The 12,379-nt window shown below is 42.0% G+C and overlaps 1 protein-coding gene across 2 annotated transcripts in view; it reads left to right on the top strand.

Annotated features, from left to right (window-relative positions):
- gphnb (gephyrin b) overlaps window positions 1–12,379 on the top strand; it is a gene marked incomplete at its 5' end in the record, with an annotated part of 65,089 nt that overhangs the window by 30,255 nt on the left and 22,455 nt on the right. For both annotated transcript variants that reach the window (XM_035679265.1, XM_035679266.1), the window contains 2 exon segments: window positions 7,662–7,703; window positions 9,868–9,942. In XM_035679265.1, coding sequence (XP_035535158.1) covers window positions 7,662–7,703; window positions 9,868–9,942 — 117 coding nt within the window.

A 12,379-nucleotide genomic window follows, 5' to 3' on the forward strand; every position in this document is an offset into this window, starting at 1 on the left:
AGAGAGAGAAGGAGAGAAGGAACAGAGAGTGGGAGGGAGTGAACGAGAGAGAGGAAGGGACGGAGAGCTAATGAGTTAGAGAGTACAAGGGACTGAAAGAGAGTGGGAGGTGGGGAAGGGGAGATGGATATAAATGAAAATGAAGTAAAGGAATGCACAGGAAATGGGGGGACGGTTCTGCTAGCTAGGCCTGTTTCTGCAAGCTCTGTCTCTCTGTCTGTTTGTTCATCTATCAGTATCCATCTGTCACCGAGAGAGAGTCCAGTAGCTCACCTCATATCAACCCCCCCCGACTCCATCATCTCAAATTACACTGAAAACGACAGAAAGAGAAGGCAGAGTAAGGAGAAGAAGATGTGAGAAGGAGCAGGGTTGGGAAGGGAGAAAGGGTCCACATCCATCTTTTCCGCCTGAACAGAAATGGGAAGGGCTCATGGAAATGACACACAACACACACCCCGTACAGACATGGCGCGCACACAGACTGCAGTCATGCGTGTATGATTAAGCGAACACCCCGTATGTGCAGCTATATGAAAGCCTCCCCCTCTCTTCCTCCTCCTCTTTCTCCTCCTCCTTATTGTCTCTTTGGCTGCTGCTCTTTCGCTCTCTTGTGCACCCTTCTCACTCCAGCCTTCCCTCCTTATCTTTCTCTTTCTCTCTCTCTCTCTCTCTCCCCCTCTTACTCACTCGCTCACCCTTCCTCGCTCACCCTCTCCCAGTTAGTGAGCGTGTAAAAGTGTGTGTGTGTGTGTGTGTGTGTGTGTTCTTGTGTGTGTGTGTTCTTGTGTGCATGTGCCGGGGAGCTCATTCTGTTCCGACTCCAGGCAGAAGATGGTAAGTAATGTCTTTCCTCCTGCATATCCGAGAGAATGTGTACAGGTTCTGAGTGTAGAGTTGTGTGTGTGTGTGTAAGTGTGTGTGTGTATGTGTGCAGAAGTAATTTGTGTGCCTGTTTAATAAGGTTTCTGTATTATTAGCTGAGTGGAATTGGGGGTGGGTGCATTGCGTGCACAGTGTGTGTTTTAAATATATTGTGTGCTCTTGCATACATATTTGTGCATGTGTGTGCTGCTGCTGATGAGGATGATGATGCCTGAAGGAGGTACGCTGTCAGGCCATGGATGAGTTTAGGGGGTAGAAGGGTGAGTAATTTAGCAATGGGGCTGTTAACAAGCTTAAACTAGCAAGGGGGGCTGCACGACAAGAGTAGTAGGAAGGATGCTTTTGTGCCCGTTGTGTTTTTGCACTGTTAGAAGGTGGTGGACTTTATACACACATAAAAAAAGAAAGGAGGATGAGCATGAGCAAGTGAGACAAGGTAGCAATCTCACAGGACTCCACACTCCATCACTGTTTAATTCAAGCAATCAGCCACCTTCTAAGAAACCACTTTTCCATCCACATTTCCCTTCTTCATTTAGCTGCTGCTTTCCTTCAGAGCACCTTACAGTAAAAAGGAATAAGAACCCCCCCCCCCCTTTGGATCTTTATTTCTACGCCGTTATTCCTTGTCCCTAGAGGTAACATGCGCTTTCCCTCCAGTCACCAACATAGCAGCTTAGCTGGAGTGCTACTGTAAATGGTAATAAGGGCAATATGGATAAAGAAGTGTGGAAGCAGCACCTTCAGAATCCATGATGGGTTTAAAGAGCTGACAAGGAGAAGCAGCAGGATATTGACGTAGCTGTGGACACTCCACCGATATGTCAGGTACAGTGATAAATTTGCAGCTTTATTGATGCTACGTTACACAAAGGTTCCAACAGTGTGGGAAGAATAGATCCATGCAGGGCCAGTTAATCCCTTTTAACTTTGTTTGAACTACAAAGTTGCTCATTCCTGCTGTTTTACACAGACATCAGAAAATGAATATAAATAATGTGAGTTCTGAAATCACCTATAGTGAGTTCTGAAATTGTAATTTTCTTAATGTAATATTCAAATAATATTTTGGGAAATATATATGCTTATCTGCTTTATTTTCGAGAGAATATTTAAAATTAATACTACTTGATTTCAAATCTATGGCCAGCATCTTGTTAGCTCAGCTTAGCATAGCACAAAAAATAGAAACAAGGGGGAAACAGCTTGCCTGGCTCCGTCCAAAGGTAACAAAATACACTTACCAGCACCTCTAACGTACGTTATATCTTGTTTCTTTATAACCAATAATTGCGGGATGGCCACAGTGGGCTTGTGAGTGGTTTTCTGGCAACCTCGCTGGGACAACAAACCTCAGGAAACAAGATTTAATTAGGCACATAGCCCCTAGTGAAACCATAAGGTGTCATTTTTGGTTGGTTGTATGAATTAAACCAATGCAATATAATGTGTTAATTAGTGCGCTTTTAGGTAGATTTTTCTACCTTTGGACAGAGCCAGGCTAGCTGTTTCCACCTTTTTTTCCAGTCTTTGTGCTAAGCTATACCAGGTGGCTGCTAGCGGTAACTTCAAATACAGATGTGGTATCATTCCTCTCATCTTACTCAAATAAGCAACTTTGTCTAACTATTCCTCTTAATTAAATATTTAATTAATATTTAATTTAAAATGTCAATATTTCAACCTGTGTCCAGTTGAAATCAGTGTCTATGTTGAAACTAGAACTAGAAAAGATATGTTGCTGCACTGTAATTTCTTTTATTGATTTTAGGAAACACATGAAGCAAGTTGACTTATTGGAGACATAATATTTTTATTGCACTGAATGATTTGGTTTTTTTTTTACCTTGTTTTAATAAGATAAGACTATAAAGTCTCAACACAGAATGACTTCATAAGGATGTTTCTGCTGCGTGCCACTCTTTTTCCCTTTTTGAAAATCTGCTTAGTCCAGTCTTTACGTGGCCTAGGGGGTAATAGAAACATGCATGTCAAGCTATATCCTCCTCTCTGTTAACAAGAGAGACAACAGCTTTCAATAACTGGATGGAAAAGGCAGCTTGATATGAGTTTAGCTGTGAAGAATGAGCCTACCCTGTAAAATATAAGGTGCAGAGGGATGGCAGAGATAACTGCCGTATAGGACACAGGATGTATTATAATATGTGTGATGTATTGTTGCGGAGACCAGATGGAAATAGCTACGGCCAGAACGAAAGTGCTCTTTTGTCCCTGATTAATGTACACACATTCAACCCCCTCCCTTGCTTTATTTGGCTCGTAGCACCCATAGACCATTTGGGTCAAATTGCTTAAGGCTTTAAGTCAGAATCACTTCAGCTGAGGCCAGTGAGCTTGTTCATGTGTGTATAGAGCGCATGTACTATTTGGATTTTTTTATTTTTCTGTTATTAAGACAAATGCTGTAAATATCTGCAAGTACAGTTTATATATGAAAGTCAAAGAGTGTGTTTACGTCAGCACACATGCATTGTGAACATGCATCTGTATGTGTGAAGTTTGCGCGCATTGTCTGAGATATTATATTTGTCTCAAGTTAATCACGCCCACTGACTCTGAGAGTTTGCCTCGAGGGCGATGGAGAGAGAGAATGGATAGAGTGCAAGAGAGCTTTGAACAGCGAGACAGAAAGAGAGAAAGATGAACAGTCAGACAGAGCGAAGGGCGAGAAGACAGACAGGAAATGAAAGGCAGTAAGAAGAAATGGATGAGACTGTCTGACCAGCTGTACTGAGCGTGCTCATTCACCATGTGGGCTGCTGATGAGAAGCAGGGAGGGGGAACTGGTGAGCAGCATAATACGGGCCTGTCAAGTCAGCTGTGTTAGCTCTCACTCTCTGCCATGCTGGCAACTCACTCAATAGCTCATTAATTTTTAATACATGTAGACATGGAGAAGGCCATCAGAGGGCAGCGATGAATGACGAAGGCCTGGATGAGAGCACATAGCACATGCTTCTGGTCAGCTGTGGTTACTGGTTGTTTAGCTTTTCCACTGTGGAATTTTTCTTTATTTATTCAGAGGGGAGCCATTGGAGAGCAAGTTTTCTTTTTTAATAACTTGCTGTTTTGAAAACGCAAGCATAAAGTTTCAAATCAGTTTAAAGCACTGACAGCTCACAAGTTTAATTTGACAAGTAAAGACAGCAACTCATCAGAATCCTGCACAGTCAGAGTCTGTGATATAATTCAAACGATGTTTACGCTGATCAAACTGAATCTATAATTTGGTTTGGATATGAAGAATGTGTAATCTAATAACAGATATTCATGACTGTGAGTGTGTTACGTAGTGTTTTTGTATGTCAAAAGACGTAAGAGAATTGGGCACTGTAGGTAGACAGAATGTCATGTTTAAGGACATTTCTGGTCTACTTCTCATAATTGTTGGTCTTATTTTCTGTGGCCATTCTGACTGTGGGTCATGATAACTTTTCGCTCAACTCCTGAGATCTGAGGGGAGATTTTGAAAATACAAACTCCAGAAAAACAACATACAGCATATTGGCAGCCCTGTTTTATAGGAATTATTTGAAATTTTTGTCTATATAAATACACCTGAAGTTATTAATTATAAATTAGATTAGCTAACTGCAGTGTGATCTAGTCAAGTCAACTTTATTGTCAAGGGGATGCTAATACATGCGAATCATTACGAGGCAACAGATGGATTTCCAGTGTCCTGTCGGACCCACGGTGAATAGGCAATGAAAAAATAAATGTTCTATATTAATAGAAAAGGAATAAAATAAATCAATCAGAGCAACAATCAACAAGACATGAAATAAACAACAATCAACAATCTACTTGCCTTGTGTACATGTGTGAGTCTGCATTATCTGAATCTCTTTAGTGGAGATGACAAATACAGATTTAGCACTGCTAGTCAGGCCATGATTATAAGAATCTACTCCTGAAGTTAAAAATGATTTTCCTTTAACAGCCCCCCGATTCTCAAATATAGATGGCAGTGGTGTGTTCAGAATCCATCTTAATGTGATACACATTCCTGCCAAAGGTTTCACACAATCACACTTAGCTATAGGTGGCGGTAAGCCGCCAAGAAAGGCACTGAAGAAGAAGACTGCAAACCAGTAAACAATATAGGATTTAAACATTTTGCTAATGTTTCATGAGGAAATAAATGTATTTAACACATTTGTTAGACCTCAAGGATACAAACGATGTGTATTGGTGAGAGACATTGAACGTAAACAGAAACTTTGTTTTCAAGACAAATCCACAGGGCACCTTTAATGGCTTTAGTGTAGAGGAACACAGTCAGTGAGGTAATCGAGAACCGAATTGTCTGTGATGGGCGCCCAGTTAGCTTAGTCTTTGGAGCTGGTGACCCATGTACAGAGTTGCTGCAGTGGTCGGGGTTCGAATCTGACCTGCGGCCCTTTACTGCGTGTCATCCCCCCTCTCTCTCTGTCCCCCTTTCCTGTCTATTTAAAGCTGTCACTATCCAATAAAGGCAATGAAAGGCCAAAAAAAAAAAATTGTTTTGTGATCAGTTTGTTTTCTACAGTTGTGTGAAACATGATTTGTTTAGTTTTTGGTTCAATTTCATCTGTGATTAATGTTGGCCTGGACCTAAAAAGTTTGCTTTTCATCTGGTCAGGTAGCGGTAGGATTACCAGAATATTCTTATTCCAGATTTTGCATTAAAGGTCAATATGTGTAAAATTTGAAATCTTCGTACCCTGACCTAGTGGTAATATAAGAAAAACTGTGGCATACACCACTGGACATCAGTATAAGTTGAAAAACAATAAACTAAATATCTTCTGAGTGTGTGGTGAGACTACATAGGACCAAAAGGTTCATCCGATGTTGGTGAACTGAGCTTTCTCTAAACAGAGTGCTACCTTGCTGCTACAGTGTTTAGGAGATCTTCGTGTAGTTCACTCCTGAGTTTCAATTTGTAACCTCCTGCGGTTTCCTGCCAGTGTCCATTATCTGAGCAGTGAGTTTGATGAGGGCAACTACTGTGAATCTACCGCATTTCAATTAGGAGGGATGGGATGCTCATCTCCTTGACAGCCCCACTTTAAAAAGGCAATTTATTATATAATCTAAAATGTTACTGTTTCATGAGGAAAGGTCAGGAATTATCTAATGACTTTAGTAATAATTCATAGTGAGCTTGGCTTTCATGCTGGCCATTATTTTGCCAGGAATAGATGAGATACTTTTAAATGGATTTCCCAGTGATTTATAATTTTTGAGTTGGAAGGCTCTTAGACCAGCAAACGCCTTTGCCAACGCAGATGGCCATGTTTGTGTTGTGTTTTCGTTTCTGATATTTTGACAAAATACCGCATGAATGAAATGTTGTACAGCCGCTGTCATGGACATTGTGAATGACTTTCTCTCCACTAATTATGGCAATAGATCATGATCACCTCTAAAATCTGATTAACAGTTATCTGTCCATCAGAATCTGTGGCTAACTTCCTAAAGAGAGCCAAAACATAACCTCTTTATAACCTCATTAGTGGAGGGTAATAAAAGTCTTCATGTGCCTTTTGGTGGAGGCTTTGTTATTAAAAGTGGCCTCTAACAGCATGAAAGAAAATGCTCCGACCCGTAGACCCCACTGGAGCAGTAATAGGTGATACTTTTGGGGTGCTAGAAATAAATTACATTGCAATTTCCTGGCTCATTTTATTTCCCATGTTATTTCTGGTTTGCATGTCGTGTTAGGCATCTACTGTGTGCAACAGGATGTGAAGAAGTGATTTTAAGATCAATGATTGACACTGTGAGGTTTGCATTCTTTATCAGAATTGATCTGGATTTGTGTGACCTTTAAAACCAATAGACGTTTTTGATTTTTGCTGTCAATGAAGATAGTAATGGAAAACTTGCAGTTGATTTTGGCAGTGTTACTTGAAGGCATGTCAGGTCAAAAGAAAACAGATAGAAGTATTTGCAAGAAATTGGTATGTTAATACATCAGATCGGGATTTTAAGCACAAATATCTCTGTGTTGTCTTTTTTCAAACACACACAACACAAACCAAAAGGGACAGAGTCTGGTTATAGCTTCACTTCATTGTGTGTAACCAAGGGAGCATGTTATGCTTGGTACATATGTCTTCCGAGACTCAGACGTTTGAGCTTACAAGGAGCACTTACATCCTGGATTAAGATGAGTACATACACAAGAATGGGATAGTAAAGTGGCATTGCAACCAGTCATTCAGATCTTGGTGAAAGGACTCAGCAGGAAGATACTCCTCCCATTATAAGCTGGGCTGATTTTCTATAACTGTCTTCCCGGAACAGTAAAAGCTTTGATGTTCAGGTTTAAACAGAGGACATGTGGATTCTGTTTAGTCACGTGACTATAACAGACTCACTTGGCAAACAAGCTGATATATGTAAATTTAAGCTGCATTTGACACCGTGTTCAAAATGTGTGATGTTTCCTGTGAAACCTGTTCTCCTATTGTTCTGATGGGGGGGTGGATCCCCATGCAACTCCTACCTGCTGTCCTGACCTGTCCTGTCCTATCCTGTCCTGTCCTATACTGTCCTGTCCTGTCCGTCATGCCCTTGGCTGCCTTGGCCTATCCGAGACAGTCACACAGAGACCTGTCACGCAGATGTCCTCCTGAAAGACAGAGGGCGCTGTCTGCTTCAACCGTCAGTCTCTGTGTGCCTCTGTCCCCCTGCTCAACCCGGCTTTGGCTCTGTTAACCCTCTTCTCTTCTCCCCTCCTCTCTCTCTCTCTCTCGCGGCACCAGGCGCGGCTCCCCTCCTGTTCATCCACCCTAAGCATTGCTGAGGTACTCCTGCATGGGTTCTAATGCATCGTTACGGCCGTCATCATGCCACCGTTTTCTGCTCCCTCCCTCTCCAAACGCACTTACCTGCCCGGCATGACCGCCCCCACAACCACCAAACTTCCTATATTTCCCTTGTATTGCGTGCTGTCCTGCCTGCTGCCCTCCTGCTGTCTCTCTGTGGTTTTCTACACTCTACCCACAATCCTTTCTGTTCCTGCTCTGTTTGTTTTTTTGTGTGTGGATGTAGTCTTGTTATGTTTTTCCTCTGATTTTGTCTTGTGGTAAAATGTCCTGTTGCCCTCATTCTGGTACACGTACTGTATCTAACCCTCGCCTTGTTTCCACACTCACACACACCCTCCAAAGAAACAAACCTCCATCACTTGGCATATTCCTCAACTGCGTTTCAACCTCAGAACTGAAGTTGAAAGATGCTTGAATTATGTATTTGAATGAAAGTGATATTGCTTGCCCAAACAAAGTGCGTTTCTCTCCCTCTGTGTACACACCTCAGTTCCTGTTACATTCACACACACACAGCAGCTTTGTAACAGTCAAAAAGGCCTGGTAAATGTGCCGTAAGCCTTTGCAGCTCCCTAGTGCTTGTTACTCTGGTCATGGCCCAGTGACTCTGATCTGTAAGTGATAAAGACATGGCCTCAGTGCAAGGGCGTGGAAGAGTGCTGACACTTGTCCAATATGATATCGGAATTCATTGATTTCCTGTAATTGCGCAGTAATGAAATCTGGAAAAGGGTTTTGGAAGTGGACTTAAAAGCATAATGTCCATCTCAAAGGTAGTGGGAAGTAATGTTCCGTTTCATTTTATTTTAATCAACCGTGTTTTGAGATAATTTATCCACCTTCTTCTAAATAAAAAATTAAAAAAATATTTCTTTTCCTAAAAGTAATTGTAATGCAATTACTGTCCTGTGTTCATAAACAGATTATATTACTGTAACTGGATTACTGTAATCGCATTACTTGTAATGTGTTTCAGAGCCTGACCAATACTTCAGCCAGGCCAATATTTTATATATACAGTCATAAGTAAAAAGAAAATTCAGTACAGAAATGCCAAATAAACTGTACAGTATATTTAAGGTTATTCAGAAATTAATTTAATATTTAATGTGCCAGTTCAATATAGTTCAATAACATTTATTATAGTTTGGATTTCTTATAGGGTTTATAGGCTTTGTCTTTATATTTTCAGCCTTATGTTTCTTATATCATCTTTAGTATATTTTTATGGGATTTGAGTATTGTTGATATTTTCTTAATTGCCAGTGATGTTTATTATTTAATATGTACTGGTAATAGTGGTTTGTGACATGATGATTTTTTACGTGTAAAATGTGCCATTCAGCACATAGTGTATTCTTTGACATGCGTTTTATTTTTTAAATCTTAACATTAAGTATCAGTATTGGCCTAAAAATATATTGGTCGGGCTGTATTTTCAGTGCTGTGTTTTATTTACCTCATTCTAGCTCTAATTCATATGGGCAAAAATATGGCAAATGAAAGTCCTAGTATTTCCTCTTTTATAAGTATTTGTAATCCAATTACTGTGCTCTTAGCAGTGTGATTTAAAGTTCAATACCGAACAGGTCACTGTAACTGGATTACTGTAGTGCCATCTCTTGTAATCTGCATCCCCCCTCCCAGCTGGTCACATGTTATCAGACAGAGGCCTTGGGTTTGGCCAGGGTTCAAGCACTCACTTCTGGTTCACTTCTTAACTTCCAACTTGCACACACACTAATAGAGGGATGTGTCCACAGTAGCAGCACTCTACTTGAACTTTTTTCAAATCCACTGAACTGGTTCTGTTCTTCATCCATCTTTGGTTTTCTTGTGTTGTTGGTGGTTAGTGTTTTCTAGTGAGTTGTTTGCCACATCTTTTTATTTTCAAATTTCCTTTGATCCGATTGCAGAATGTGTGTCAGGTTAGTACTGGCTTAGTTCTGGCATGTGTGCGTGAGTGCTTTTTGATGGGTTTGTGTGCAAAATGAAGGAGACTGTGTGAGCAACTGTTTTAAAAAGCACCACTAACTGATATGTTGTGTTGATCAGAGTGGGTGTGCATGCCTGTTTGCCTGCACCTGTGTGAGAGCGTGCGTGGCATGAAGGTGAGTGACTATCCTGTGGCTTCCCCCAGGCCTCACGGAGAGAATTCAGGGCTCACCTGGATGAGGTCATCACGCTCAAGTCAAGGTACTCTACCTTGGACCAGGTAAACCCGCTAACCTTCTACCAACTTCTTATCTACCGGCATGCAGGCCACTGGCATCCCACATAGCACCTCACCACACTAGTGGCTCTCACCAACACACATGTACACAGGCAGGGAGGCAGCTGAGGAAGAGAGGCATACTTCACATTTTAGACAAGATCGCACTGGGCAACCCCTTGTTGTAGCATGTAACACTTACTTTAGTTTATTGTCTTTGCTGATTCTCCAAGAACAAAAAAGATGATATACAAAGTATATGGTGGCTTATGATAAGCTGTAGTGGGAGAGAAACAAAAGCTAAAATCCAGAAATGTGAAGATGTCACAGTGCGAAAGATCAAAGCAGTGTGATATTGATAGTGTAGACCCCATAGACCTCATTTACACATGGTATTAACGTGTGATCTGTGTCTGGAAATGTTAGGCTTTGCAATTGGAATAGATGGAACAGACTTTTGGAAGTGGTCTGGCTTGAAAACGTATTTTCTCAATCAGCTTCTGTGAGCCGTTATTTCCCATTTCTATCTGTGGTGTATTGTCAGTGCTCTTCTCACTGGTTTGAGGTGGAAAAAGGTGATGTGTACTTCCAAGCACCCATAAAGATTTGCCTTATTTATGTTGCCAGCAGTGTCGATCAAACAACACCTTCACTATCCCGATGAAGACACATTTTTTGTGTGTTAAAAGTGCTAATAGATAATACCTTTTAGGATGGTTTTTATGCTAACTGAAGTCAACTTTTGTGATCTGAAACCAAGTTTTTAGAGGCTTTATGGCTAAAATGTACCCAATAATTCGAAAGGTCTCCTAACTTGGCCTCTTCCTGCTGTATAAAGCTATAGGTGACCCCTTCAAAAGGAAAAATACATAGTCAATACAGCAACCTCTTTTCCACTGACCTGGAACATGTCGTGTTTGTTCCCCTATCTAATTTGCATATTTAGAAATCTAGACAAGCAGATATTGATTGATTTATTGATACCAGGTCTAAATGCAAAAAACAGTGACCTGATATTATTATCCAGACAATGTATCCAGATACAGATTGCAAGTTAAAAACAGGTGTAAATGAAGTCTTAGTGTTGATTTTGCAAACACAAACACACATTTCACACTTCCCCATATAACAGATTTCTACAGGGGGAGGTGTGTAGTGTGTAGGTCATTAAGAGATACGTCTTCGAGTTAGTGTGGCGATACACATGGCAACGTAGTGGGCGAGAAAACAAAGACGACAATTGAGTTGGAGAGCGTTGCCCCGTGTATCATCACCTTTAGTGGTCAGCAACATTCCTCCCCATTGCCTCTCTCTCTCTATCTATCTCCACCAGCACTCATCCTCTCTCATTCATTACCCATCTGGTCTTTTGATGTGGTTCGTGTATCAGTGGCTGGTGATGTTGTAGTGTTTTGTTTTTGCAGAGTGTGCGAGAGTATCGATGTGTATGTACCTGGTCTGAATTTGAGCGAGAGTGTGTATCTGGGTTAACAGATGATCCACGGGGCAGCAACTGGGAAGCCCAAGAGAAACCCAAGCAGAGGCCTTCACTGAAACATACTTCCTCGCAGCTGCTTCGCGCTGTCGTTTCCCCCCTCAGGCTCTTGCCTCCACTCCCCAGGGAGGAGGACTTGGCTCTGGATTGCCACAGTAGCGTTTTGTCCTGCCCTTTACCACTCTGTCGCTATCACTCCAGCGTTTTGTCCTCTGCTCCATCCCTCTCCCTGTCTTGCCCCGTCCCGTGGGGCGAGGCGGTTGAAGCCGGTTGAAACAAGCCTCACTGCCCTGTCACAGCCCTCTCCTCCTCACGGTGGACGGATAAATCTCCCCCATTTTGCATAATTTGTCTGACAGCTCCTTTGTTTTGTGCTGAGCTCAGCATCGCAGCGGTTGCAGCCCATCATTTCCTGGAGTGTCTCTTGAGCTGGCTGGTTATTAGCCCCCATCGATTCCCCCCCGACCCACCCCAAGGCAGCTCACAGCCCCCAGCGCCACGTGTCTTGCTGACCTGGCCACGCTCACTATTCTGTGTCCGTAGACACCACCAACGCCACCCGCTTCCCCGGGCCCATTGATCTCCCTGGCAGATCTCCATGACAACCCGTCGTCAGGCTGTTTCCGTGGCGACGATGGGGTTGGCGTGTAGAGTGATTAGTGTTTCTGGCATGGAGGCCACTGGTTTTTTTTTTTGTGTTTGTGTCTGCATTCCCAGCATACTGCAACGTGTCATTAAGACTAGTGAAGGTGTCAGGCCCAAATCCTCAGACACACACTCACACAGATACAACGGCTTTCAATGGCTCTATTTTTGCTTACTATGGGAGTTTCCAAACTGTTAAATCTGTTCTCGTTGTGTGTATGAGGTGTGCATGTTAACATTTGCATCCCTCATATGAGCTCATTCTCTTCTCTCACTTGGGTTCGTCTCTCACCAGTAACG

This window comes from Morone saxatilis, unplaced genomic scaffold (genome assembly GCF_004916995.1).
Source record: "Morone saxatilis isolate NCDOM2014 unplaced genomic scaffold, NCSU_SB_2.0 Contig7, whole genome shotgun sequence".
Classification (NCBI taxonomy): domain Eukaryota; kingdom Metazoa; phylum Chordata; class Actinopteri; family Moronidae; genus Morone; species Morone saxatilis.